The 27,929-nt window shown below is 40.6% G+C and overlaps 1 protein-coding gene across 1 annotated transcript; it reads right to left on the reverse strand.

Moving 5' to 3' along the window:
• Positions 1-26,976, reverse strand: ass1 (argininosuccinate synthase 1). The gene is made up of 15 exons (XM_056404477.1): positions 26,831-26,976; positions 25,728-25,860; positions 24,712-24,780; positions 23,457-23,645; positions 21,346-21,402; positions 21,155-21,229; positions 20,038-20,108; positions 19,902-19,932; positions 14,607-14,697; positions 10,861-10,945; positions 10,019-10,083; positions 7,077-7,208; positions 5,176-5,332; positions 2,080-2,145; positions 1-1,975 (listed from the first exon to the last, which is right to left on the reverse strand). The coding sequence occupies exons 2-15, from the start codon at positions 25,827-25,829 to the stop codon at positions 1,927-1,929; spliced, it is 1,239 nt and encodes a 412-aa protein (XP_056260452.1). The 5' UTR covers positions 25,830-25,860; positions 26,831-26,976; the 3' UTR covers positions 1-1,926.
• Between the last annotated feature and the right edge of the window lie 953 nt (positions 26,977-27,929).

Below are 27,929 nucleotides of genomic sequence, written 5' to 3' on the forward strand. Positions count from 1 at the left end.
CACAATTCACTCTATTTTATTTCTATAACCAACAATTCCTAAATACAGTGCTGCTTGAAAATATGTGAACACCTAGAGCAGTTCAGATGTTTCTGTTGTTTACCATGATTTTCTTATTTTATCATCACCAGTTTTTATGTATGAAATGTCAGATATATGTTTCATCAATTGCTTGTACTTGTTTAGTGGAACTTGTTTAAGTAGCCCAAAAACTACATGAAACATGGAACTAGTGTATGTGCAATAGTAAGTGAATCCCCAGCTGCACGGGTTAAGTCAAGCAGGTAACAGACTCAGGTGAAATACATGTGAGTGCTTAATTAATCATTTCAGTAGACCAATGAAATGAGACATCCTTGTGAAAGGGATTGGCCTGCACTAATTAAAAGAGAGAGGAAACCAACCAGGAAAGGAGATATCCGAGGACATGAAGAAGAGGGTAGTGACAGCCCATCAGTCTGGGGAGGGATATAAGACCATCTCCAAAAGATTCCAGCTCAATCCATCGACTGTAAGACAAATAATTTACAAATGGAGGGCCTTCAACATGACAGCAACTCTGCCTAGAAGTGGGCGCCCATCAAAACTATCACCCAGAGCCACCAGAAAAATAATAAATCCGGTAAAGGCCAACCCACACATCACCTCTACAGAGTTGCAGACCTCTCTGGTAGCATCTGGGACAAATGTGCATGCGTCCACGATCAGATGAATATTGAATAGCCATGGCATTCATGGGAGGGTTGCTAGAAGGAAGCCTCTGCTCTCAAAAAAGAACAAAGCTGCCCGTTTCAACTTTGCCAGAGAGCACTTGGACAAACCAGAGGCCTTCTGGGAGTCCATTCTCTGGACAGATGAGTCTAAAGTAGAGATATTTGGCCACAATCAAAACCGCCATGTTTGGAGAAAGGCCAACACTGCAAATGAAGAAAAGAACCTCCTCCCAACAGTGAAGCATGGTGGTGGAAATGTGAAGGTCTGGGGCTGCTTCTCTGCTTCTGGAACTGGGCAACTCCAAGGAACCATGAATTCTCAGGCATATCAACAAATTCTTGACCAGAATCTCCTGCCATCAGACAAACAGTTGAAGCTGGGACGAAAATGGATTATGCAACAAGACAATGACCCGAAGCATTCCAGCAAAACTACAAAGGAATGGCTTCAGAGAAAGAGGATTCGTACTCTGGATTGGCCCAGTCAAAGTCCAGATCTAAATCCTATTGAAATGTTGTGGCGAGACCTGAAGAAGATGGTACATGCCAGATGTCCCTCCAACCTCTCTCAACTGGCTGAGTTCTGCAAGGAGTAGTGGGCAAAAATCCCCATAAGCAGATGCGAGAGACTGGTTAGAGGTTACAGAAGACGTTTGGTTGAAGTAATAGCTACAAAAGGAGGAGCCACAAGCTACTAATAGAATGGTTCACATACTTTTGCACATGTTACATTTTCAGTGTTTGTGAAATAAACCACATTTGTTGAATTACATAATGGAAAAATATCTATTTTTGTGTGTGTGTCAAGTATTTGGAAAGTGTGCTTTACAAATTAGGATTTGGATGTCTGTTAAATTTTTACAAAAACAGTGACCATGTCTGGAAGGTTCACATACTTTCAAGCAGCACTGTATGTAAGTTCAAGTATTGATCTACTGATATTAAGAACTAAGTTTTCTGAAAATATTCTTCCACTGTATCTGTATACCTGAATTCTTTTTATTGTTATGATGTTACAGTTGATCGATCGTCTTCCTCCACTCTTGACCACAAAAGTAACCCTAACCCTAAGTGTTTACGGCAAGAGTCTGGTGTGCTAATGCTAATAACTAACAGTAGACAATAAGGCAAAAGGTAGACAATGGAGGCACAAGGCCTAACCTACTACTGCTTAAGACACAGTGGAGAGAGATGGCTCACAGGACTGCAACAGTTACTGCTTGGTGCTGGAGAGACCCTGCAGACGATGGTGTTCCCTTAACCTGTGGGAAAAAAAGAGTAAATAATACAATCTTAACTAATGGCCTTACGTCTTGCTGCTGTTTAAAATATTAGGAATTAATATTAAGGTGCAAAGGGCGCTAACCTGACAGCGTTGATCCTGATGAATCCAGAGGCATCACATGGATCGTAGTCTCCTTGAACATCCATGCTGGAATGAAAAGATCAGTCAAGAAAAAGACAGCGGGTCAACAGAGACCAATGTTCAAATTTGAGTTAGGAGGAAAACATAGCTAAAATACTAAAATACTGCAGGATATTCTGGTAACAAAATGACTGAAATGTTTGGAGTAAAAAGTAAAGTGAGAGACATGGAGCCTGATCAGCTACTGAAATAACCGGATCATTGATAATCTGCTCTGTTGAAATAATGTTCCCATCGATTTCCCTCTGAATGCTCTTCTTTAGCATTGTTTGTCCTGAATAACGAAGAATCAATACTGGAGAATGAAAACATGCTCATGTACAAAAGCACACAAAAGACACACATAACCCACTTTAAAACAATCCCATCATATCAATTGTGAGCTAAGTGTCGAGATGATTTTGTAATCTGGTGTTTCTGCCTTCCCCTTTATCCACTTCTTCTAAAAAATAAGTAAATCTATAACTTGTGCCGGTGCCTGTTCTATGTTGTTTAGGCTGCTTGTTGTAGTCATCTCTTCTTAGTGTGTGCGAGTGTCTCACAAAGAGTGTCCGTGTGCTGTGTAATTACAGCAGTTTCTACCTGCAGTGCTTAATACACTCCCTCACTGAGTCCTCTCCTCCCTGTGACACCCCCAACACCCAATGTACAGCTTGCACTCATTCTTCAAAAGCACTTAGCAAAAGAGGAAATTGCCAACAAATGATAGGATAAACACTATAAAAAGAAAGCCCGACAACTAAATCATCAACTCTCAATACAAGGCTCCCTACCCGGCACCTGAACATGATTATGAGTGAGTGGCTTCAAAGAATACAGCACTCTGTCTCTCTGTGTCTGTGTGTGTGTGTGTGTGTGTGTGTGTGTGTGTGTAAGCATGTGATATTTTGTGTACTCCTTGAAGAAACCCTGTCGTCTAATTGAGAGTGGAGGCAGTGGACAGCGAGAAGGGTGACATTTCTGTCTCAGATGGGTGCGGTGACGGGCTGTATTACCACTGTGTTAATGACGCCGTTTACTGTTGCATGTGGAGAGACAACAGGATGCCAGTGGGGGTTTCATGCCTAGTCTGGTCTGTGTGAGTATGTGTGTGATTGTGGCAGGTTTTCATGTAGTGGTGAATAAGTGTGCATGTGTGTGTGTGTGTGTGTGTGTGTGTGTGTGTGTGTGTGTGTGTGTGTGTGTGTGTGCATGTGTGACTGCTGCTTTCAGGTGTATCACTGTACAGGTACATGTAAATGTCTATGTCACTATAGAGGTAAAGATAATCCACGATAACCCAAATATAAAATAATCAATCTGTTACAAAGCTGGATTTTCATGTACATTCGCCATCATTTCATCACTTTTTCTTTATGCCTTTATTTGATAGTGGACAGTAGACAGCTGCCACGAAATGACGGGAGAGAAATGACTTGGTCAGCAACTTAAACCCCTTGGCCACCACCAGGACGTCCCAATCATCATGTTTATCAGCACGGATCTCCCGATTCATTTCAATGTCGATTCGATTCTTGATGAGTCAGTTACATCAGATAAATATCAATGTTGCTGTTAGCTAGTGTTAGCTTTATGACAGGGACAGACCGAATAATGGTGAAAATGCAAACATTGATCTTGGGTTTTTAAGAATCGAATAAAAATCGCCATAAATTTTTTTGAGTCCCACAAATTTTTCATTAATTAAGTTGAATATGTCTTTGGTTTATTTATGGTTTTACATATTGTTCTTAGTCATATAAAAATACTATGTTCCCAGTTGAAAACTTGATTTCATGTTTACAGTTCATTCATAAGAAAAACCCACAAGGGATCCTTGCCAAAAATGTGTATATTTCTACACAAACAAATATCAGATGACATAATGTTACTGAATCTTTTTTATTGTAAAATATTGACATTGTACGGGCCTGAAAAATCCTGCTTTGTCAGGTCAACTTTGAATAAAAGTTACTTTAGCCCATCACAACTGAGTCTTTTCTATGAGCATGAAGCAAAGTTTTGTGTCACTGTGTGTGACTGCAGTTTAGAGTGATGGTTTTTGTTTGGGCCGATTGAGATGAGCTCCTTTATGGGGAAACACTGCACCCATCTGTCCGTGGCCCCGAGGACTTTGTAATGTTGCAACACTACACCTCTGTCACACTCGTGTCGTTCGAGCCGAGAAATGTGACTCAGAAAGGTGAAGTGTTGAAATGAGAACATGAGCGTTCATCAGTGAGAGTTTTTAAGCAACTGGCTGTTTCGATGATTGATTAGTCATAATTTATCTTGAGTGACTCAGCAGTTAGTTGTTAAATGTTTCACTGAAAACAGAATAAGCACAAAAACTGAGAGAAAGTAACATACTAATATAACATAGGTTAAAAGGGCTGAATGAATGTGCAGTCTGAGTACAGTATCATCTCTATTTATCTCTCTCTCCCAAATCAGACTACGAAACTGAATGGCTGGCTGTGTGAGCCATGTTTCCTTGCCCCCGTCTTTCTGACCTGCTTAAATAGCATGACACCCTGGCACTTTCCTCTCACAAGCCCAGTGAAATCCTCTCTCTCCTCTGGCTGAAAATGCCATTAACTCCCTGACTCTAGGGTACAACTGGAGTGTGTGTGACTGAAGTGGGGATAGAGAGGCATATGGAGGGGTTTTACTTTGGTCAGTGCTGAGCCTGCCCAGAGGGCATGAGGGGTCAGTCTCCTGAACAAACCCACTGTTACCACGGCTAAGAGGGCACTGGGGTGTAGTGGGAGGGGTTAGGGTCGGGGGCTGCCCTCCAGGAACTGAGCTTGACACTTCTCTGATGTCTTTGTGAGGCAGGGTCGGTTTAATATGTTGATGTGGAGGTCATACAGAGAACTTGGGCAAGCTGACCTAACAACAGGCTGACTGGTGCACATGTGGAATAGCTGAAATGTGCCCAGAACAGCCAAACACAGCTGTCAAGTAAGAACAAGCACAAACTTTGATTCAGTGACACATGGCTACTTCTGTTTTACAAGCATCCCCCCCCCTGCCCCACACACACACACACCTTACCTGACCAACTCCTCATTGTAAAGGGACTTGGGTGACTCTCGTCCCAGGATGTAGACATGACCCTTGAAGACAGACAGCTGTACTTTGCCTTCCACATTCTCCTGGGACTTGGCTATGCAATGACGCACAAAATCACACTCTGGACTGTACCAGAAACCTGAGGTAAGCAAGGAAACAGAAACATCTTACATGTTGCAAAAAACAAAGCTGTAAAGCTTAGATCATTAGCTCCTTTTAAAACAAAGACGAGTCAAAACCCAGAATGCTGTAAATGATTTGTTTCCTAATGTTGCTTAAATTGCCAATGAAAAAGTGATAGTTTTATATATATATATATATATATCACTTTCTCACTTTTTTACATTTATTATTATAAATATTATTATAAATGTTATTAATTGGACAATAGCAAAACACAATATGGGACTGAGCAAGTGAGGAAAGAGGCTCCTCCTTTGCACATCCTCCATTAGCAGCAGGGTCTACAGGGGTCTGTGTGATGACCACCATTCCCTTTCATGATGATGTGATGTGACTCTTTCTGTGCTTTGGTCTCATTTCTGTTCCAGGTGAAGTTCATCAACCCCTTTCTTTTCTCCCATTTTGCAGACCTGGCCCGTCAGTCTCTGAGACAGATGGGCAAAGGATACGTCTGTATATGTTCAGAGGTCAGGCACGCCCCACTCAGCAGGGGTCCTCCTCTCATCAGCAGCTGACCTCCACCTCATCGTCTGGCCATGTTCAAAGACACAATCCTTCCCTGCTTTTATTACCTCTGATTTGGCAGTCACACACAGGCCCCATTTTAGTTTAGAGTCAATTAGATTTTGTGTTAATCCTCATGTTAGCTCTGTGTGTCACTGTAAGATTTGGGGTTCCACTAATTATTATTTTTGATTAACCGATTCATCATCTGGTCTATTTAATCTATAAAGTAATGAAAAATACATTTCACATGTTACAAGATCCAAAAATTATGTTTTAAAATTGCTTGTTTTGAATAATCACTGATCCAACAATTCTAGTTTTATTAAACTGGGAGAAAACATGCAAATTATGTACATTTGATTACTGGAGCAAATGTTTGGTGCCTATACTTGATATGACATCATTAATCAGTTCTTACAATTTACATTAATGAATTGTCTTTTAATTGACTAAGCAGTTAATTGACAGGAGCGGCTTGTCAAATGCTTGCTGCATCACTGCTGCACTACCTCCAACTGCTGCAACTGTAATGAAAGATTGTTTGGATAAAAAGTGCAGTATTAATGCAAAGCAGATGCGGGACAGGTGGATTGTTAACGTAAGCCACACCACCTGCCGTCTGTTATGTATCTGCAGAATTATTAATGATTTGAATCTACAATGGGTTTAATCTCTGCCCTGCTTCTGAACTTAGCACCGTTGTGTGTGTGTGTGCGTGCATGTGTGTTTGCTTCCTGTCTCTAGAGGATATAACTGAAGTGGCCTAGTAGTCGGTCTCTAATGGCACTGATCCTATTATGTGGATGAAGGTGCAGGGGACTGGACACCGAGCAGAAGGGAGGATTAAGACACCTGAGCCAAGAAAAGCTCATGCACACACATGCAAACATACTTAACACACAGGAACATACGTATGCACATTCACTTCACTCTTATATAAGGTGCACAGTGATCTTTCCATTACAAACATACAAAGTACCAGTGACCGTCCATGCAATTTTGGAAATACTGTAATTTTTTAACAGTGCAAAGGAGAATAATGCATAATTTGACCTATCCTAAAAATAACATTATGTCCTACCTGTCTGAACAATGTCATGACTGGGGCAATAAGCCCAGAAATAAAAGAAAGTGAAAACCAATATAAACAACAAAATAGCATCAAATCAAGATTGTGTATTTTAGGGACTTACCGTTATAGACAAGTTCAGAGAACCTGATACCCAGTCCCTGTTTGATCCGCCGCACCTCTTTGTCCATGGTAAACGTCTCAATGTCTAAATGGGCCTTTAACAGGATGGTGCCTCCTGGGGTTTCATAAATCCCTGACAAACACAGAAAAAAATCAACAAAACTATTGAATATTTGCACGAAACACAATCATTTTTTTAACATGAGTTGCCAGATCAGTAAGGCGATGCATGCACCCTTACCAGCCTGTATAATGCTGTCTATCTCAAATATTCAACACTGTGTCTCTCATTATTCTCATGATTTTATATTGTCTGCCTCATTTTTCAGATCCAAATGATGGAAACTTGATTCTAAAAAACTAAATAATAATAAAAATAAGTACTCAGATTTGTACATATAATTACCTCTCTTAATTTTACCACAACCAGTGGCACTGTCATCATCTTCATCAGTGGCCATTCATAGGGACATAAACCACAAGCCCTGTTTATCTGAACTAACTACAAGCGAACAGCTCTATTAGCCATCAGCTGTCTGACAGACAGGCCTTCACAGTGCTCACAAAACATGGATGAGTTTGTCCTGGGTAAATGACAGGGTAGGAGGCCCCTGCCAGCCTGGAGCCTGGACCAGGGCTCTCCCTACCCTGCAATTTACCCCCTCTGGACATGGAGGGTGGGGTGAGGGAGGAAAAGATGAGGTAGATGACAGGAGAAATGAAGCTGTCACTCAAATGTCAGCTAAAAACAAAAGGAGGGCAGGTGAAATGATAGAGAAGATTCAGATGATGACAGAAATAGGAGCTTCATCAATGACATCCATTTTTGCAAGAGCTGAAATTTTGAAAAACTGAGAGTGCCACTTCCCCATCCAACACATGGTTCTTCACATCAACTGTCAATTTGAATGATAGTCACACATTTTTGATTCAACCTAGGCTGCCAAGCTGCCAAACAGATACTCCACTATGGCCAACATCAGGTTGCCAAATTTTACAATTTGTGTGGTGTTCTCCTGACTCCCAAACCCTTTTCTGAGATTTAACAGATGAGCACAATTTAATCTCTTCCAATCTGGTGAGCAGTGAAGCTCAAATCTGCATGACCCTAAATACTCCAGCACCGGTCCTGATCTGAAAATGGAGAAGCACTTACTATGTGCTGGTGGCCAAAAACAGAGCTTAGCAATGCTGCTAATTGTCCAAAGCCTCAAAAGACTGCCACCTGAGCCAGTATGGCTTGTGGCTCTTTGGTGATCAAGGGCCACAGAGGGCACGTAGGGACATTTCCGCTGGCTCTATCAGATAAATAAGTTAAAACTGCCCTCCAACACAACTTGGCTTAAGTGCTCCAAAAGAGAGCTAGCTTAACAGAGAGGAGCAAAACAATGAAACGCTATCTGGGTAAGCTCCAACAGTGGCAGTTTGGTTAAGCTTAAAGAGACAACACCCCCTGTGGTTTTTGAGGTTTTAATCTTTTATACGGGTGCTGCAGGTATGCTAACCATGCTGCAGGCCTGCAGGGGTTCAGGTCAGGAATTAATTCATCCTGAGCTGATGTCATCTAACCCTTTGGGCAAACTGTTAGTCCAGGATAAACAGGCAACACAAGTAAATAAAAGCAGATGAATATCTTAAGAAATAAAAAATGAAAATTGATAGAAAATAATTTTTCCTTGAATAAACATGTAACTATAATAAAGTGTATTAATATTTGAATGCCACAATCCTGGAGTTTGACAGCACCAGGAACTGGACATGAGGCCGCCTGTTCATCATCAAAAAATACAGCCATTTCCGACTGCTTTTGATAGGTGCACCTCAGCAAAGCCCATCACCCGAGCACAGGTCAGAGGTCTGACAGTACTGTGACAGGTGGGAAATGTTAGTCTGACACACAGGCTGTTGAATGTTTTGTAGCCCAGTGACAACATTCTTGACAAACCATTTTAATCCCCCCCCACCTCCCTGACCTCACACAAATAAATATGACCCAACACAAATAAGTATGACATGTCCCCATTCAATCCCTCCCATCATCTATTGTGCTAACACAACTGCCATTCCAGAGGAGACCAACATGTACACTCGATGGTAGTTATTCAACCACTTGGACACCTTGTGCTCCACCTCTTCCTATTGCTTCAGTGGAGGAAAAAGCTTTGATCTTTTGTTCAGCCGAGGGGAGAGAAAAGTGGGCTTCCCATTTTCCAATTTCTACCTGCCAAGTTGCGCCACAGCCACAGTCTGTTGGCCAGTCAATTTGCCAATCATAGCACATCGTGTCTTGGGGGAAGAGGAGTGTGTGTGTGTGTGTGTGTGTGTGTGTGTGTGTGTGTGTGTGTGAGTGAGTGCCATCGTACAAGGCCAGTACAGCTCACTGGACTTGTAGATTTTTTGTGGTAACACATGTAGAGACCTAACAAAAGAGCTTTTCAAGTTGCCTGTTGATACCAAAGATAAAGACAGAGAAACATCACTGTGCAACTCCATGTGCACATATGTGATCGACTGTCTATTTGTGTTTATCCAGTGAAGCGTGTGCGCCGTTATCTATCACAGTGTGTGTTTTCTCTACATGTGTGTGCATGCATAAGTGAATGGAAGTAACTTCAGTGTCTATGATTCCAGGTGAACCAGAGGAAAACATTTACTTTGAACGGAGTGTGTTTGCCATCCAGCCCACTTTTATGAAAGCGGAATAGCAAGTGTGACACTTAAAGCACTCAAGTAAAATAACTGCAAATTGCGTGAAAGCTCTGGAAAGGAAACGTTTTGAATAGATGTAAAATTAAAATATTGAAAATATGTCCATCTCGCTGCATTTGTAGTCTATATCACCGGTTGTGTGAGTAAAGCAGTCTGTCTGACTAATTTGGCACAAATAGAAAAAATCACATAACCAAGATAGATAATAATCAAATCTAATTTTTAATTACTTACCTCTGGACTTCATCCCAATGAAACGGTTCTCTACGATGTCAATCCGGCCCACACCGTGCTTTCCTCTAAGAGACAGACAGGGACAGCCAGACAATTTTCAGCGGACACCACGATAATTTCACCTCCTATTAGTTTAGCCCACATAAGTACATTAAATAGTTTTAATTTATCTGCTAGTCACAAACATTATAATCTATAAATAAACAATAAAATATTGAAAACTCTTACTAAAGATAAAAAAAAAATACAATAATACACACCAACAGAAGAGAATTTACATCCCTGTTACAATATCTCTTCTCTCATTTCCACAGGATCACAGGTAAATTCAGCATTATAGGTCACTGTAGCATCTTCTGCAAACAGCCTGTTTCTCCTCAAATATAATATTTTGAATGGCAAAGCTGAAAAACTATTGTAGTTTCCCCTGATGATGGAAATTAATTCCATGGCATTAGTTTAGAAGTTACAAAACAAGTCAATGTTGCATGAAATGAAAAAGCAGTATTAACTTAACATAAACTCTGACAGTGTTGAAAATTAAATACAGAAAAAAAAAATTCACAGGCAACATCATGCTCAGAAGCAATGGAGGAAACAGTTTTTTCTTTGGCATCAGTCGACTCACCTTTATTGCTCTTCATTTATTTGGACAGTTGGAAAGCAGAAAGTGAGACAGAGTGGAGGAGACACAGGGGGGAAAATTCTGGTGGGATTTTATCCCTGGCCAGCTGTGACAGACACACATCCCTTAGAGGTGGGAAACTTAACCACTGTTCAACCTCTGGGGACATTTACACACTATTTTGACAGAAAGGCTTCCTTGCTTGCTAAATGCTTACCCAATCTCATTAAGGTATGAGAAGATATCAAGTGGTGAGTCTTTGGATATGCCTTCCTTGACGTTGGTCACCTTGACAGGCACTCCTAAAGGGAAAAACAATGTTGGTTTCTTTACTTTATCTTTGATTTATATGACTTAAAATTAGCTTCATCTGGTACTGTCAAATAGTGCTACAGTGAAATTAAAGCAATGTCACAATCTACAATGCATTTTTATGTTTTAGATTCAAAAACACAAACAGCAATTAACGTAACATTTTGTATTTAGGTTGATAAGAAAGATGCATTTTGATTGTGAAGAAAATCACTTCCTGAACAGAGTTAAAGTAAATTTATCCAATCATTTATTTGTTTGATGCAAACAATGACAACTAGCTGTCAAATGTTACACTTCCTATGCTGCACAGTTACTCAAATGTAATACAAAAAAATTAGCATTGCCAGTGTAATGTATTACTAAAGTGAAAATGATCTTTCTGATATATGATATATTTTACTTTACTGGTAACTGATGTAGAGAGACAATACCTTCCAGTAGAAATTTGTTGTTGCCACAGAATTATATTTTCCTAATATTACATAAATAGAGCCTGTAAACACTAAACTGTGTTGCAAAAATCTTTGGATTTTGAGTGCTTCAAAAAAAAAAAACCTGTGTAAATTTTAATGGCATCATTCACTTCTATTATAATGTGAATTGTGATACTACGCAACAAGTAGTGCAACAGTCTGACATTACCTGCCACACTGGTATTTGCTCTTTGAGAAGGGTAAAGTGAAAAAACAAGTGATTTTCACTGAGATTAGAGAAGCAATCAACGCAGAGCCCCTCAAGAACACTGAGTAAAAAACTTTACCTTTATACAGCCTAGTTAGTCAACAGGGCGACAGCTTTTCAAAAAACTAATGGGAGAATTCATTTCAACTGACTAAACTGTCCAAAAAAAAAAAACAACAGTAAAGAGTTGATAAAATCTGTTGACAAGTGCTCATTATCTCAGTCACTGAAATCAATAGTCGTTCGCTAAAAGTGAAAACCATTACAAAAGGAGGTGGTGAGAAGGGCTAATAAATTCAAAGGCTCTGCTCATTTGAAAGCTGTGAAATCGTGGGCAGGCCTTTACCTAATTCAATTACACACGCAGCTTTGTTACCCATACTCTCTTTAGCTCTGAGATTTTTTTTTTCGCCACTGAGTGTTTGTGTGTTCATGCGCATGTGCAGGACACAAAACCACTTGCAGATTCATCATCCATCTTCCTATTACCATGTTTCAAACACACACACAAACACACACACAGCTTTTCTTGAAAAGACACCCACGTTCACGCCACACACTTCCTGTCCAAAGCCACTTAAACCAAGTGCACATCAATCACTGTCATGGACCTGCTAATTCATGGCCTTCAATGAGCAACAAGGGCCAAAGGTGGAGACGAGGAAACAAACAGAGACATGGGTGAAAAGGAGTGTGCGTGTCCATGTGTGTGTCGATAAGGGAATATAACCATTTGTGGACTTCACAAGGAGGAGAGGAAATGAAAAAAGAACATGCTGATATTCGCTGTCCATCCAACCATCCAGCATTCAGTCCTATACATACTCCAGCATGCTTGCAGTTGTCAGTCATATAGCTCTGCAGAGAAGAGCAGCACTTCTGATCGCCTTTCAGCCAGCGTTTACAAAGCCCTGATAGGAATGACACGTGAAAGACTTGACAAATTTTTTTAGACAAGGGCTTTGTTGACAGCCCATTCTCATATCGCGGGAATCATGGTGGCTCCCATGAAAAAAGAAAAAGTACCTCCCGGTGCAGGAGAGGGCAGTATGGATGGTGCATTATCAAAACCGCGCCCCCCCCTCCTCCCAGATACCTAATAATTAGATTAAAAGTTCAAATAAATTACGTGAGTGTCTGAACGTGGGAGTGAAGGGGCTGGCCTTTCATCCCTGTGCACTCTCTTTTTCCTCGCTCTCTCCATCATGCAGGTTCTATCATTCACTGAGGGCTCTTTTTCTCCCCATGATCCTTTTCTTCAGTTTTTCGCAGCCTAACAGTGCAGACAATGGGAGTGCAGACACAGTTGTAGGAAAAATTACTGCTTTACATTTTTCCTCTCTGTCTCTTTTTCCTCTCCACTTCTTTGGCATGAAAGGAGGGAGGGATGAATTTTTTTTTTTCTTAAAAAGGGAGAGGAATGGGGAATGGAGTGTTTGACGGGGGAAAAGGTTCCTGTCGTTAAATATTCTTTTTTAATCAGTGAGAAAACTTTGGTGAGAAAGGCAGGGATGAAAAGGTGGGAGGGGGAATGAAATGAAACATTCTTGTGCTGATCTTGTGCTCAGAGGGAGGAGTAGGCTCAGGCCTTTGTGTGGACAACTAAAACAGCTTTTGTCATAGGGTGCTCAATAAAGGCGCAGAGAATATGTGTGAAAACGGAGCACAGGCCTGCAAAGAACCCGCGAAACCAGACTAGGCTTTACTACTGCATCACTGTTTTACAAAAGCATATCTCATGTCTAGCTGAACTGACAGCAACCTACTTGTTTTAGTGTTAAACATTTTCTTTGGGAAACTGGTAAAGTGATCTGGACACGACCTCAATGCTGAAACATAGCTAGTTAGCATAGTTAGCTACTAAATGGCATTTCGGTTTGCACTTTAAAAAACACTTTTGGCAGCTTGAGCTTTAATGATGTCAAACATCTCCACCAAATCTACCAACTGTCTAAGCTTCCCTCAAATTGCTATTATGGCTCATAAAGCTGTCAAGCCCTTGTGATCAGAGGAGCTAGTATCTCTCAGGCCATTGATGTTTGTGATCTTCAGCCACCACTGGTGACCAGGGATGAAGGGACATTTGTGCCACTTGCCCCAGGCATGGATGTTTCTTGCCATTTTCACTTTGCGCAAACACGTGACACTTTCCACTATTCAGCCTAGCCCTTGTGGCAATATATCTAATGAGCGTTTCTCTGGCCCCTCAGGGCTTGGTGTATTAGCTGGACTTAATGCTTCCGGCCTGTGTGTGTGCCCCCGGGCTAAACACGGCAGCTTTGGACCAAGTAATGCTGTGAGGGGTTAAGGATAAATCTGGGTGGTCAGGAATGGTGATAAAGTGCAGCCGGGTCAACGTTAGAGCTGTAGCCCTGTGGCTATAACCATCAATGTTAAGTAACATGAAGAGGTGTGAACTAGACTGGACACTGACTCTTACAGATAGATGACAGAAGTTCACAACTGATATCACTCAACAAAAATTATGCAACCTAACTGAAACTTCTTTTTCAGTTTGTGTGCATGGTATTTAACAGAATTTACATATCAAACTGGTTTTGATGGGTGAGAGATTTCAGGTCAAACCAGGTCTGGGGGATTATCAGATGAAAGCGTAAATTGTCAAGTTACCAATTTCAACAGGCCACTGCAAAATCTGTTTTACAAATATGATAGAATAGACAAATTATAAACCAGATGTTTTCATTTTCATTTCAATTTCAATCTATGTGAAAATGGACTGTTGATTTTTAACTTTGCTAAATTAAATTTTCCTTATATTTTTGACTGAATTTTCATTAAATCAAATTAATTATTATAATTTGTTTTGATAATGAATCTAAATGAATTACATCAGTTCTGAACATGCATTAAAAATACATATTGGCTTTTAGAAGTTGTGAGGGTAAAAAACAAATGCAGGTGAGAGAGGAATCAACAGGTGACACGTGTTGCAGGCACACAAACCGTTTTTGAACTCTATCTCCAGTAGGTCAGGGGTGCTGGGAGAATCTTCTGGGTTCTTGGTCATCAGGTACAGGTCATCTGGAGCATGGCTCTGAAAGAAAAACACACACTCACTTTCTCTATTTCACACACTTTATTACCCTTGATGAATAACCGGGACCTTCTGAGACCTCATCAAAGAGCAGTGCCACAAATGGGGAGACTATTGTGTGAGGTGATAACAGACAACTCGAGTTGTGGCGGAGAGAAGAAAAGAGAGGATGATGCGTGAAAAAGAAGAAACCTGAAAATGCCATCAGGAGTTGAGAGAATACAAAAAAAAAAAAAAAAAAATCAATGTACCATTTTTCTCCTCTATTTGGTTTCATTTTCCCTGCAAGGCCCTTCACCACAGGGGAAGGCGGGGAAAAGCGGGATGCAGCGAGAAGGAGAGTGGGAAAGGGCAAAAGAAAGAAATGACTCACATCCCCAAGAATAGTGAACACTTGAAAGTCAAAACACACCTGATACTATGACAAAACCTATTTGAGCAACATTAAGTCCTCAGTAATATTCTGCCTGTCTGTAAAAATCTCTGATCTGCCAATTCTATTAACCGTCTGGAGTTCTTCTCTACCTGTCCTCACCTACTCTGATCTTCTAGTTTTACAGCTTTGACTTTTTGAGTGACTTCTGCTCTATTTTATTTTCAAATGAAGAATTTAGCTAAATGGACATCACACAACAAAGCCTCAAAGTCCACACCTGAAATCCAATAAAGTTGTCCTGGGTAACAGACATTTGTCATTTTTCCAGTTGGCGGGAGCCGGGAATGATTTCAGTAAGTCGTGGTTGGGACCTAAAAGAGCATGGCCGTCTGATGTGTCCGCCCAGCGATGTGCCCCTCCAACAATTACATAGCATTAGGACAAGACGATGGCCAATGTCTCCTGAGCTGAGGCAAATTGCAGGGGGACTATGCAAAATAACTACTGGGTGCATTTAAATGGAAAGCTTTACCAGACACTAAATCATCATACAATAACTAATCGGCATCCGCTTGTCGCCTGTCAGAGAGCAGAAAACGAGCAGCGCAATCACTTTCCTTCCTTTTAACTAAACACCGAAATTGACTGAGAAGGCGCCTGGCTCCCTCTCCTTTATTTTCTGCCTCAGAGCCCTGAAAGATGCCAAATGAGAGTGAACAGGAGAGGGGTGAAATGACTACCCTAAAAAGCCTTTTGATGCATACTCTTTGAGGGGGGAAAGATGGACTGAATTTTAAATACTGAAGAATGAGAAAGACTATGTTTCCTGTGGTTATATATGCTTGTTGTAAACAAATGGTTGTCTTTTTCAACCTTCAAATAACACACACTATAGCACATTAGCTGTAACAGTATTTGTAGGTAGCGGGTTTCTAACTTACAGGAAAACTTTACACAGTGTTTATACGCTACCTTTATAGTTTTGGGCATGCTATGCATTAATTAAACGAGTATCGCCAGATTTAGTCTTTTTTGCTAAAACAGATTTAAGTATGCATTTTTTTCTAACTTGAGGGAAATAAATATTTTGATTTTTGATGCAATATGGCTTAGAGGAAGGCCTCACATTTGAACAACTTCCACCTGATTAATTAAAAACACATTTTTCAAATGTATACAAATTCATGCCTCTGACTGAGTAATGCTCAAAAACTCATGCATGTTCCAAAGATAAGAGCTCAAACTAAAAGGCTGCTGGATACAAAGAAAAAAGGAAAAAGTAAGGGAATAGGCCTGTTTCCAGTGAGCAAGAGATCAATGCATTTCAATTCAAACCCCCTGCAGGTGGACCTGTCCCAAAGCCATGGCCCTGAAAGAGAGGAAAAGGTAGAGATAGAGAAGGCGAGGGGGGGGGGCAGGGGAGTATTGGTGGGAAATGGGGCGTGAAGCGCACCATCATGTAGCACAGAGCAGCTCCTTTGGCAGTCTTTGCTTCTTCCATATTGTTGTGCTAAACATGGCCCATACAGCAAAGAAGAAGGCTGACGCATGAACTTAAAGCAAGTAAATTTCTATCTTTCCACATATTAGTTGCCTCATTGGTTTTCAATCGAAGCCAACAGGGCTAAAAGAGGCAGAGGTGGCAGGAGGGAGAGGGGGAGGAAGGGACGGGAGAGTTGAGAGGGAGGTAGAAGAGAAAAGGATGGTAAAAACATCTTTGGCGCAATGGGTTGGAAATGACGTTTAAATCACCACGTTTCAAGTCTGTCCTTCTCTTTAAAATGCAAACATGGTAAATTGAGACAAGAATAAAACAATATCAACGTTACATGGTGGAGAGATATTTATATTCTTAACACCCAGGATGTTTTGGTTAATGTTAAAGCCTCAAGTAAATTGAATGAGGACAAGAGGCATTTCCTACACAGAGGCAAAGCTAGAGCAATACCAAGATGGACACAGGGAGCATCCGTTAAGTATTACAGGTCAGACCAATCAGACCTTAGGGCAGCAAAGGCACATGACAAACGCTGACCTCTTTGCTTCAAAGCACACATTCTCATGCATACAAACACCTACAAGACCACTTCCTTCCCCTACAGGCAGTCTGCTTATCCATCTTTCCAGCCAGCCATGCGACCAGCAGAAAACAAGTTTTCATTTCCTTTAGGTGAGCAGGGGCTTGGCATTACATGGTCAACACAAGCAGTGGCCCATCAGCTCCCTGATCAAAGAACAGAGTGGGCCAGGGGAAGCTAACTGACATAGGCTATAATTAAGACTGAGGTGATGTTTTAATGACACAGGACGAGTGTCAGGCTGCCTCAGGGTGGTTCCTGACTGCTCATGTGTGGAGGGATGAAGAGAGAGGAGACAGTGAGGGAACTGGTGGGTGCAGGGACATCTAACAATTGGCATATTGCTAACCCAATTTGAAAAAAACATTTTCTGGAAATTCAATTGAGCAACATTTATAAATAGAATAATTAGATGGAAATGACAAAAATAAGAAAATCAAATCAAAATCCTGTAAATTCAATACTGCCCTGCTTTAAAAACAAGCAGAGAAGAAATCTCTAATATCTCTGAATGAACGGTATAGACACAACTGTCAGTTGGCGCTACATATCTTCATATCGTCCAACAAAACCAGAATGTATTGTGGGATTTGATTTACCTTTACGACAACCTTTAACTCGATGCAGTCATCAGGTGCATGCCAATACTATTATATGTGATGGAACAGACATGATAACAGCTTGCTGCAGTTGCTCTGGGTGAATGTCTTCACATAGGTTAACGCCACAAATGGAGGTGAGTAAATAAAAAAAAGTCACCAGGCCATTGTGCTACAGGCAACATGGTTTGGGGTTATCAGGAAGGATACAGTGTTAATCATAGAGTAACCTGAACTCTGCTGACTCTTATCTATAAGAGAACATATGAGCGACCATTTGGACATTTCCTAATCTGACTGTGTTGAGCAGAGAGGGGCCATTGTACCACAGGTGGGTGAGTAGAGGAGTTTGAATAGTCGAGGTCTGCCCTCAGCCTTTAGGGCTGTAACTGGAGGAGAGAAAGAGGCTGATACAGAGAGGAGATACTTAGAACAAGATGACCTCTTTCAGATGACCTTCTGTGTGGATCAGAATCTGACATGCTGGTTTGAGGATTTGGGTGAGAAATTCACTTTGTTGTTGCTTTGCTGGTTATTTTTAATTTCCAGTTTGAAGTTGCAATTAGAGTTTAATCTAAAAATTATACTTGGATATTGTGATGTTGTTGTTGGGATGTTTACCCTGACCCTAATTAATACTTGGAAAAAATCCAATTGCCAGAAGGGCCAGAGGTTGTGGCTACTGAAAATTACTCAATTATTGCGTCTCATTCAAAGTTCAAAATATCATTTTGTGCCTGGGGTAATGTATTCAAATCCTTTAACCACTCTGGACCCCTGCAACCATAAATATTTCATTGTATTTAATGCTATTAATCGATTCAATATTGGAGTAAATGGTCCAACACAAAACCCCTGAATGGAATCAGTTACACAATACAGTCATCATACATTGCTACGCTACTGAGCCGGTTCGTCTCATTCTTTTCAAAACATTTCTCCACAGGCCGGCCACTAAAGAGGCAGCGGAGGGGTGGGAAAGGGACAGAGAAAGAGAGGGAGAGAGATAGAGGTCTGTGAGTTACAGTGGCCCTGCCCCTGAATCTCCACTCCAGCAGCGCGGGACCCCTCGCCTCCCTGTGATACCACGTCCATTGGGGACTCATCTGTCTGGCGCACTGTCTTTGTACTTTACTGTTACTGGTGACATTTTGGTGTCACGGTGTCACGATGAAATGGCTCCCCTCCCACGTCGCAGCCCGCGGCGGCGCAACCATTGGAACAATAAGGTCCCGAGGAGTTGGGGCTGGAACCCAGGAGGCCCCAGCTGGGCGCAACGCCCTAACCCTTCCCCCTCCCCGGCTCCCATGAAATTGGGAATTAGTCGAAGCGTTGCTGACGACAAGTCAGTGTCTGTGTGTCCCAGGCTATTCCCAGGGCCCGGCAAAGACCCGGGGTAAGGAGAGACAGAGACACAGATACAGCGACCAAGGGATGGGAGCTTTCGGGGTCATGGGGGGCAACCTGTATGTACTGCTTTGACCTCTGACCTCAGCAAAGATTAAACTGTGTCTCACCCATGGCACTGTGGGAGAGTGAGTCATCTCTGGTGGGGCTGGCATGGGTCAGCAGAAGGGACAGTAGGCTTACTGCCATGTTATTTTTACAGTCACTCAAAGTGGATGATGCATTTTAGCTGTATATGTAATATGTTGTCTGTCTGTTGTTGTGGAAATGACAGCAGAGGATATTATTTACTGTACTTAATAGTAAAGCGCACCAATTTATAAAAATCTATTTCTGAGTAGGTCGACAAATTTTTCTCTGATTGTTCTATTCAGTTTAGTCATCTCAACATGACATCGACCATCCAGATGTTTGTGTCCAATCTAAAGACATTTTTATCTAAAACTCTTAAGGTGTAAATTTCTTTTCACCTGTAGAAATGTTGGCAGTTCAATTTCAGTTTTTAAAGGTTCATGAATAATGATGCCAGTGATTAAGATTATAAATAAACATACATTGACTGAAATCATTATCGTCAATGAACATACGACTAAGTGAAAGAAGTTATATATTATTCAAGACAGGTGACTTTCTTTGTATTTAACCTGTGCTTATTTATAACAGTGTTCATTTTATGTACTGTACAAACACAAAAGCAGGGCTCTCATCTTCAAAGATAAGTATGCCATCAGGAACTAGTCTTACCTTGGGATCCTCAAGGATGCCAGACTCGTAGCTGTTTAGAAACATAGTTTAGAGAATTACCATCCTTTTGAATTATGATTGAGAAAAATAGGATATTGAAACACTAAAGAAGGTGTGTCAAACCAGTCCTACCCACCTTATATGCATGAGGTTGGCGTCCATGCTCCAGGGTGCCCGAGGAGTGACAGGAACAGGGATGCCATGTTTCTACAGTTTGACAGAGAGAGCAGCTGTTATGTGGCATACTGTTTGCCTGTAACCTCACTGCACCTGAAGGTTGCAAGAGAGGCTTTAAATCAGAGCTAAACTTGTCTGTTGACAAAGTCCTGAATACAGGGGAACCAAGCAAACTACTTCAAGCAGCTGGTTTACGACATGCTGTGTAACCAAAATACATCTGCTTCTCGAAACTACTTTCCTTTGTAAGATTTCGCATTGAAAAGAGATACAACAATCAAAAAGAAATACATTTTGGGTTTGTTCAAAGGAAAGGTCAGCAATTCAGTGTTTCAGGATTGCATGATTTCACAAGTTCTCCATAAGACAGCTGGAGAGAGGTGTTCACTGAAACACCATGATCACCCTCTGGTGGGCAAAACCAGTCTAGACCACCACCTGAGGGGACCAAGTGAACAAACAGCTAGAGAATGTGTGTGGTCTAAGTAAAATACATCTGTCAATGATTTATTAAAAGTAAATGTAATCACGAGGGTGAAATTCAATTACAGGTAGAGAGTATAGACTACATTGTATTCTTGTCTTTATGCAACTAAATGGTGAAGTGATTTCTTTTCTTTGTTCAAATACTGTTGAGCATTTGTTTACACATTTGTTTAACTCTTTATTGAGTCCTGGGCAGATATTAGATGCAGCATGGGAGATACATAAAGATTCAAACAGTTTTACACAGAGCAATGACAAGTGGGAGAGCTAAATCAGAAATTAAATTAAAGTCACTACACGTATAGACCCAAAGTACAGGAGGACAGAATAGGAGAGTATTCAGCAAGTGGGAAGAAAATCTATAAAACAAACTGAAATAAGGAAGCTATATACACAATACAATACCCTTGGCAGATATTTCTAAATGTTTCTTTTATAATGTAATGTATGTGTATTTCTTTGAATATTTTACAGGTCTAATAATGAATGAGTACTTCCATGTTTGATAGACGTATAATTAATAAAAGTGATCTAGGCAAGAATAAATTAAATTTTATGTGAATGTTGTGGCTCATTACTGATGGAGTTACCTGTGCATATTCCATCAGGTCTATTCTTCCCCGGAAGCGGTTGTAGAACTCAGGGATCCTCCACGGTGCAATGATCTGAACCGCACAAACAGAGAGTGACTGAGTGTGTCGTCCTTGCTGCAGCAGCATCAACAGATGCTGTGTCAAACAACACAGGCAGTAACCTCACTACTGTCCAACAGTGAACTCACCTTAACCTCGGGGTAGAGGGCGTAGCATGTGAGCTCAAAACGTATCTGGTCATTGCCCTGAAAAACACATTGAAGGTCACATAGTTGAGGTCTATGCACCAAGCGTGAGGTACCTCAGTGTAAGTGGTTTAAAATCAACAGTTTAAGTGTGCACAGTGGTAGCTGAGTGGAGGTATTTCCCATGTCTGAATGACGTGACAGATGTCAGGATCACATCCTCTCTGTGCTTTTTAAAAAAATATATATTTCCTTGTACAGTGTTCTGTCTCTTTCTTCATTATTGGTGTCAAAAGACTGAAATCAAATCAAACGCTTGGATGGTTCAGGCACAGCCGAAGCTGGTTACAAACTATTACTGGAAGTCAGTTTTGTAACTTTATGATGTGGTGTTTGTCTCCATCTACAGGCAAAATATGAACACTGCATTTCAACTGACGGCCAGACAACCCTGGTTACGTTAATTGAAACTAGGAAAAAAAATGGTAAAAAAATAAAACAAAATAAAAAAAACTGATAAACTGTATATTAAAAAAACTAAATATTAATACAGTGGAAACTTCTTATTATCATTATTACAGTGATCAACTGCTCATGTGGATCAAAAGGCTTGGGACAATACAAATGCTGTCCAAATAATCCACTTATTGTAATAAAGTACCCATTCATTTTGGGTTTATTCATATAATAATAATAATAATACATTTTATTTAAAGGCGCCTTTCTTGGCACTCAAGGACACATATATATACACATATACATGACAACTTATGGAAAAAGATGGAGCAATGACTGCCTGCTCTCCCAACATAAGCTCACTATGTCAGAGTGTGTCTCCGTATGTGTGCTTCCTGTGCACACTCACATACCATGTGATATCTTGACTGCTGTGGCTCAGTGTGTTCTTTTGACCTCCTACTCTGCTTGCATTTTGGGACATTTACAGTGCGTAATTATGGTCTCATCTCTCTCATGACAGCATGTATGTCTATGTAATAGACCTGCTGATAATGTAATGATTTCACCCTCTTAAATTTTAGTTTAGTTTATTTATTTTATCTTTAAATCAGTAGACTAGTGAAGCTGTTTGTTTCATTACTTTATATTCATGTAATAAACATACAAATGTCAATTAGAATGTAATCTGCATGTGAAATGAAGAAAAAGAAAGAACTGAGCAATTTAACTCAGACAGAAGTGATCACTAAGTGATTTCCACTGTATATGATTCTTCTGAATTCAATCACACTGGATTTTATTATTTTCAGTTCAAATGTAAATACAATTTTACTCTGAGAAACTTCATAGCACACTGACTTAATATTTCACTTTATATTTTTGCAGTTCTACGAAAACACGTCAGAATAGTTTATGTTCCATGTTTAATTCTAAGGCATATGTTAAAATAGAGAATGTAGTGCTGTTTAGCAGCTCACTGGGCTGTAAAGTTTGACAAACTGTTCTAGTAGCACATGGAAACAGCACAGAACATCTGGCAGGGAAAATCATGGATTCCAGGCTAACTCTTCACTCTTTGGTGGCACATGCCACATGTTTGCATTTTCCTTTGAACTGCAGTGACTTATTTCATATAGCTGATGATTTGTGCCGTGTGAAGTAAAGTGCCAGCCACAGAACAAAGATGCTGTCTGCTTGAGATTCACATGGAACCATTTTTGTTTTTAGATGACCAAATAGAGTTGTGAATGAGGGAGGAGGGAAATGGCTCCAGAAAGAGTAGACTTCTGAATTACTGTTGCAGTTTGGTTAAAAAGAGTTAATGTTCAACCCTGAAAACATATGGCCTAAATCCTTGTGTTCAGACTATGGACAGTGGTCTTGTTTACTTATTTACAAAAACAGCACAGCTATTCCAGTGTAGTAAACTGTACAAACTGGTTGTGTGATATTCCCCCATCTCTCTTTTCTGCTCAAGCTCTACAATAAAGCCAAAAAATATTGACAGAGAGACAGAGAATACATTTCTCTGTCTTTCTCTGCCATGTTATTATGGCTTATTTCAGTATTGGCCTCTGGGATTTGGTTATGTTAGCAGATTTGTGTCTATTCTCCTCCCTCAGGGTGTAGTGTTATTGTCCTGTGTCCTGGTTTACCTTTCCTGTGGCACCATGGGAGACAAACTGGGCACCCTCCCTGCGTGCAATTTCAACCTGACGGCGGCCGATGCAGGGGCGTGCTACCGCAGTGCCCATCAGGTACCGGTCCTCATACACAGCATTGGCCTGAACTGCGGGCCAGATGAAATCCTCCACAAACTCTGCACGCAGGTCCTCAATGAAAACCTACACAGGAACAGAAATCAGGACACAGAACAGAGCTTTCTGCTAAGTCTTTGATTTATTGCATCAGTGCGATATTTTCATGTGAGAAATATTTTATGAATTATTTACAATATCCAGTGTTTCCTCTACATTCATTTAGCAGTGGCGGCTAAACTATATAATGCTGTTAGCGTTACGTTACTCACACTTTTAATGTAATGTAATTTATTGTAATCTTATCAACATTAGACAGGGAGGAGTTGTTAAACAAAGTGGAGGAGAACAGAGCACAGCAGCGGGAGAGCTGGATGAAGGTGCAGGAGAGAGAGATGAGCCTGGGTGCAAACTTTGCCACTGACTCTACACCCCACCCCCCACCCCCCACCCCCGGATAGCATGCCCCCCACCGCTGAAAAAAATCGTACAGGAAACACTGATATCTTTCCCCTCTAAGAAAAGAAAAAACTGATGATTGTTTGACACAAAACAGGTTTGTCTCATAAGCATGTGATATGAGTGCAGGAAACCTTTCACACTCTTGAGTGAGAATAAAGCAGCTATTAAATTACCTTCATTACAGGTGTCCTATGACATTACTTGACGAGACATGGTCTTGTTCAGTTCAGAGTTTCATTACCATTGCGTGACAAGGCCATAGAGAACATTTTAGAGATGCTTTGTCAAACAGTGATGACCTATGGTGCGGGAAATCAACCCCAGAAACAAATAATAAGCAAATATGAATATATATATGAAAATAGGATCAAGTTAATTTAGTACCATACTACAAAAAGATTCATATTTAGTTGTTTCCCACCAGCACATGAATGCTAAATATAAAAGTACATGTGTGACATACCTGTATGGGGATAAGGATTCTTGTTATCTCTCCCCAAAATTTTTCATATGAAAAATGTATTTATGCCAGCATAATTTACTTCTAGAAATGTTTAAAAAAACTGGGTAGGAATGTTAAAAATTACTGATCCTTAAATCATATTCTAGCTGCTTAAGTCTGCTATTATTCTAATGTCTCTCATATTCATCAATAGCAAAATATCTTATGATATTTCATTCTGTCTCTCACCTTCTTTGCACCAAGGCTTTCTGCCTTTTTCCGGGCAGCTTCAAAATCTTCATCTTGCCCAATGTTGGCCTAGAAAGACACACATTTATTTGTACATCAAAGTGACGCTATTGTACAAATTTTCATTCATATCTACCATACAAACTACATTAACACTATGAAAAACCAAGAGCTGTGCAGTTACTTCATAGCTCCTGTGGAACAGAATATAACCCTTACACAAATAGACATGTACACACATGCCATTGATGTGGTAATTCTGACAATTCTCCATATTGTAATTCAGATCACGTCTGTTGAGGAGATATTACAGCCTCCTCACAGCTGAAACCAGCCATGAATTCCACTTAAAGGCTTGAAGAGCTGTCCGAGCTGAACACATATTATGGGACTATTTACACAAAAAACACATGATACTGATCAGGTAATTACAACTGACAAAACCTGCAGCTCAGACACTTTAGTATGCCTTTAACATTTCAGTACTTGAGTACTATCTGTTTAATTTTAATGTTTTTTGATCATACATTCACAGTAGCTTGTGGAAAGATATATATATATATATGGCATAGGACCATTGCCTGCTATTCCTCTTCTTCTGTTCCCCTGTAGAGTCTAAGCCAAAAAAATGTAAAGGGTGGCACCTAACATGCCACTGCAGTGAACTATAGACAATCACCCACCCCGACACAAAACCAATGAATGAGAAGTTAGACAACAAGAAAATCTGCCTGCTGTGCAGTTCTGAGCTGCCCCAGGGCAAAAAGTAAATCCAGCTAGATTTGCACTGGCATTATGAAGCTAAATCCTGTGGTTGGAACTTAACTGGTCATGTAGCTCTGGTTTTTTAGGGTCAATCCTCTTTTAGGGCCAACTCTCACATGCATGTGCGACAAATTGCATCAGCTGTTTGAAAACAGTTAATTGTAAAACCTCAGCTATACATGACAGGCAAAAGCAGCTGTTGCAGAAAAAGACACCTGTTACACACACACACAATGCTCCCTAAACATTACCAAGTATGTGATGACATCGTAGCCCTGTTCCTTCAGCCAAACCAGAATACATGACGTGTCCAGTCCACCGCTGTAGGCCAGAACCACTGTACCTTTAGACATGATGAGGGCTGTTCAGTAAAACAGGGAGAAACTGTAAAGTGACGACAGAGAAAAGACAGCAGGGAGTCAGCTAAATTGGTTAATAATAACTTAGCTGGGAAGGAATAGTGAATGTACAACACAAGTATACTTGGGAGTTAAAACAACTTCCTATTATATAAAATATATGGTAACACGTGGCAAATGTGATCACGCAATTTATCAAGAAACATTTGCTGCCGATCCAATTTCTTACATATAAGTATTTGCTGCTTATACTTTAATAATGACCGCTGAACAAACAAAATATGCGATTTTTTGATGTCACATGAGATGTGAACGTGTTATGGCAAATTTTTACTATTTTCTTACATTTTAGAGACTAAATGATAGGACAACTGGATGGCACTGGCAATTGTGCTTTACAACAATGTGCCATCCATTCTTGCAACCAGTGTTATAAAGTTTTATAGCCTTAAAATTAAGTTTCTCATTCTGTCCTCCTTTGTTATGCCTTACTTTGTTTTGTTACTGGTAGTCATTTTTAACAACTTTATCCCAAATTAACAAAATCACACTTGCCACTATCATTTGGTTTTCAAACCATACTAAAATGAGCTACACTTAGCAAATCCACCATTTCCGATATATTGTTCCACTTAACAGAATAGGCTACACCTTGTTAGTGATCACCATAGTTTGAGAGGGCTAATGACATTTTCACGAGGTTTCCTCAAATTCTGACTCACCAGAACTCAGGTGAGTGAGGAGCTGGGAGACGTTATGGGAAAGTGTGTCTTTCCACATAAAAAAAAAAAAACGGTTTACTTCCACTGACTATCACTGCATCAGTTTGTGACTCTCACTTATCGGTTTGTCTAGCTAGCTGCTTTGACTTAATTAGCTGAACACATGCAATGCCACCAGAAAAAAACACATACACAATACTGTCTTTTTACTACAAAAACGGTACATTTCTGTACTGCACCGTACCACTCACGACGGAAACAAGTTGAACTTACCAATTAGTGTTTTTTCTTTTAACCTGGGAGATGAATATATGTTATTCAGAGACGTTGTTGTTGCCGTCGGTGAGGAGCGGAGCAGAGTAGCCGCAGCTTGTCCAGCTCACATGCAGTTCGACTCGCGGCTGCGGCGGTCTGACTGGTCCAGCTCATGTTGCGTCATCCACAGCACTCACGTGCCGCTGTTGCAGAGCAGGTTTATTCATATACCGTCTCGTATAATGTACATGCACTTCACCCACAGACAGTCATAATAGAAAAATGTTTAATGATGATGATGATTAAACGTAATATTGTGGAAATCTGTCTCATGTGAGTCCCCCAACTAAATGGAGGTGCACAGTGGCGCAGCAAAAAAATCTGGACACACTACGTGCAGCCTTTGTGGGCCCCCTTTTAAAGGGGGCCTATTATGCTTTTCTGAGCTTTTCTTTACTTATAGTGTGTTATTAGGTTTTTGTGCATGTAAATGGTCTTCAGAGTCACAAGGATCAAAGTTTATATCAAAGGGAGTAACTCTGTCAGGGTAAAGATCCAATTTTCCCATTTGTATGAAACGCCTCATTGGGGGTCCAGACTTTACTTGCTGGTCCTAGTGATGTCAGTACTTTTCTTGGTGCTGTCCACTTGCAAGCTTGGCACACCCCAACACAAAGCACACCACATAACTTCTTATGGTGAAGAGTTTTCATTAGCTTTGTAGCCATGCCAAAAAGACAGTTGTTAATTTCCTGCAGAAATCTACTTCTTTTTCCGCAGTTCTCCACTGCTCCAAACATTATAGTGTAAGCCCACACTTCAAGGAGGACTGCTTCAGAAACCACTCACAGTTAGATGTTTCATTTTCACAATGGTTATTTGTGTAATTCCCACTTGATGTGGCCGAACAGGGGACTAAGCATCACAGCCTGTCGCTCTACATTGTTATTGTGGATGTTAAGCACTTTCCCACAACCTAACCGCATCCTGATTATGTTAGTAAGAAGCAGCATAGCAAAGATATAAATGCTTAAACGTTTGTCAGTGTCCACATGCTGTACCTCGTTACCTCAGATAAATTATCCACAGTTAAGCCGCTGAGTTCATTTTTCACGGA

This window comes from Seriola aureovittata, chromosome 18, assembly GCF_021018895.1.
Source record: "Seriola aureovittata isolate HTS-2021-v1 ecotype China chromosome 18, ASM2101889v1, whole genome shotgun sequence".
NCBI lineage: Eukaryota > Metazoa > Chordata > Actinopteri > Carangiformes > Carangidae > Seriola > Seriola aureovittata.